The following is a 2118-nucleotide window of genomic DNA, read 5'->3' as shown; positions in this document are numbered from 1 at the left end:
TAATTGTTGAAGAGGGCTCGGTTTTGATTAATGTGGCGGTATATTTATTTTTCTTTCTTTCACCCATCTTAGTTGAAGCCGTGCAGTATAAACCTTGTCTGTTGATTAGGTTAGCGCTGATATTTGATTGCTAATGATTGATACTGTTTTGTACATCAAAGTGATTAACCGTCGAATTCTAGCAATAATCTGTTTAAAGATGCCGCTAATCTAATAATTTGATTAACCCAATCTAAGTCAAGATTAGTCATCAAAGGACCCGCTGAACCTATATATAAATATTTCTGACAAATGTTCAGTATAATTTTATTATTGCCTTCTCTCAAGCACTATATCACATCTCAATGGATACCTATACAAACTACCAAGAATTGTCTGCCCGTACTGCTGGTGATGGATGTGAAAGCTACAAGACAGCTGAAGAAATGGACATGTCTTTTGATGATGCTGGTCAGTTCATAAGAGTTATGGTAAGTCTTCAATCTGATCTGATATATTCAGAATAATCGAGAACTATTATGGCAATTAACCTGCGTTCCTGAACATAATTGTCGATCAAATTCGCCAATTTCAAATACGAATATTTAGGATATTACATCAACAAAGGCGCTTTAAACCGCTCTAAGCTTTAAATATTTACCTTTCTGAATATAAATTAATCAATTCTTTTTTTTTCATTTTGTAGCATTACGACACAATCCGACCGGTTGTAGAATCTCAGAACCGACGAAAAGACGTCGACTGGAATTTGGAATGGTTTAAAATGAAAAGAGCCTCATTGAAAAGAAAGGAAGGTTTATTATTCGAGAAGCATCGTCGAATCAAGAAGAAGCTCCATGACTTTCTTAACTTCGCCTCAAAGAAAGAAGCTGCAATGAATTCCGAAAATACCCCATCTACACCAAACTACAAATCCAGATCCCAGTTAGAACAATCTTCGCATGATACCGGGTTAGTCACAGTTCTGAAGAATGGTAAGAAGTGTACGTATTGCTAGATAGTGCAGGGTGTTGACAGCCGAAATCCGTTGCATTTGTCACCATGCATTTGTGATTATATTCAGTATATTTACATATCAGTTAGCATAGCGATTGTATCGTTTTATATTTCAATAGTGTTTTAGTCAATGGACGATTGTTTTGTTGGACATACTATTGAATATTTTATGGTATCCTGCTTGTTTGTTATCTATCTTGTTATCTAACTTCCATGTTATTGTTAAGTTATTCTTGGAATGGTTCAATCGTTAGCATTTCTTTTTTTTAATTTTGTTGTCCACTGTTTACTGATTTGTTATATGTTGATTTTCTGTTTTAAAGTATTTCTCTTAATCTATTGTTATTCAAATTATTAATATAATTTTGTTATGGTGTTTCCAATAAATCTATAATCATTGTTTCGTTTTTAATACTAAAACCCCCAAGAGGCAAATAGTTACTACCAGATATTTCTGTGAGTACACGACTTTTTATTTTTGGATTGTGAACACATAATTATATACCCAAATGTAAACCTTTTTCAAACAATATGATTTTTATACGTCCCAAAATAACAAGTTCCATGAATTCCATCAAACACAATAAGAGGTTTGTATCTATGGCACAGCACCGACGCACTGGCGACCAAATCCGACAGATCTCGTCGCAGATAATTCATAATTTCTTCAAATGGCGACTCGTTAAATTACCTTTCAAACTTACGGTAGGCTGTAAATATTTTTACTGATTAGTTCAGTGGAACACTTCACTTTTCTGAGACCAATGTGTGATTTACTCTCGGAAATGCCGCTTCTGCCCCCGTGGAATCCATGTTTCACGATTCATGATTGAAAGTATAAGACCACCCGTATTTTTCTTGTATGTAGGTATTGAAAAGAAAGCTTCTGTCCATGTGAAATAATCTGCAATTGAAAGCAAAAGACCATCCGTATTTTCTTGATACTGTGATATATAAGAAAAGACATTAAAAAGAAAATGTCAGTCCCGAATCCATGTGGAATAATCCGCGATTGAAAGCAAAAGACTACCCGTATTTTCTTGATACCACGCTATATATATAACAAAGGCAATGAAAAGAAAGCTTCAGTCCCTGTGAAATCCATGTCGAAAAATCCACGAT

At 34.5% G+C, this 2118-nt stretch overlaps 1 protein-coding gene across 1 annotated transcript; it reads left to right on the top strand.

Annotated features, from left to right (window-relative positions):
- Positions 1-344: 344 nt before the first annotated feature.
- On the top strand, positions 345-1899 carry LOTGIDRAFT_171709 (hypothetical protein; the record flags this gene model as incomplete). Its single annotated transcript, XM_009047897.1, has 3 exons — positions 345-470; positions 686-974; positions 1865-1899. 3 exons carry the CDS (start codon positions 345-347, stop codon positions 1897-1899), a joined length of 450 nt encoding a protein of 149 aa, XP_009046145.1.
- Between the last annotated feature and the right edge of the window lie 219 nt (positions 1900-2118).

Source organism: Lottia gigantea (genome assembly GCF_000327385.1).
Source record: "Lottia gigantea unplaced genomic scaffold LOTGIsca_118, whole genome shotgun sequence".
Taxonomy (NCBI): domain Eukaryota; kingdom Metazoa; phylum Mollusca; class Gastropoda; family Lottiidae; genus Lottia; species Lottia gigantea.
This window is presented reverse-complemented; position numbering and strand designations above follow the sequence as displayed.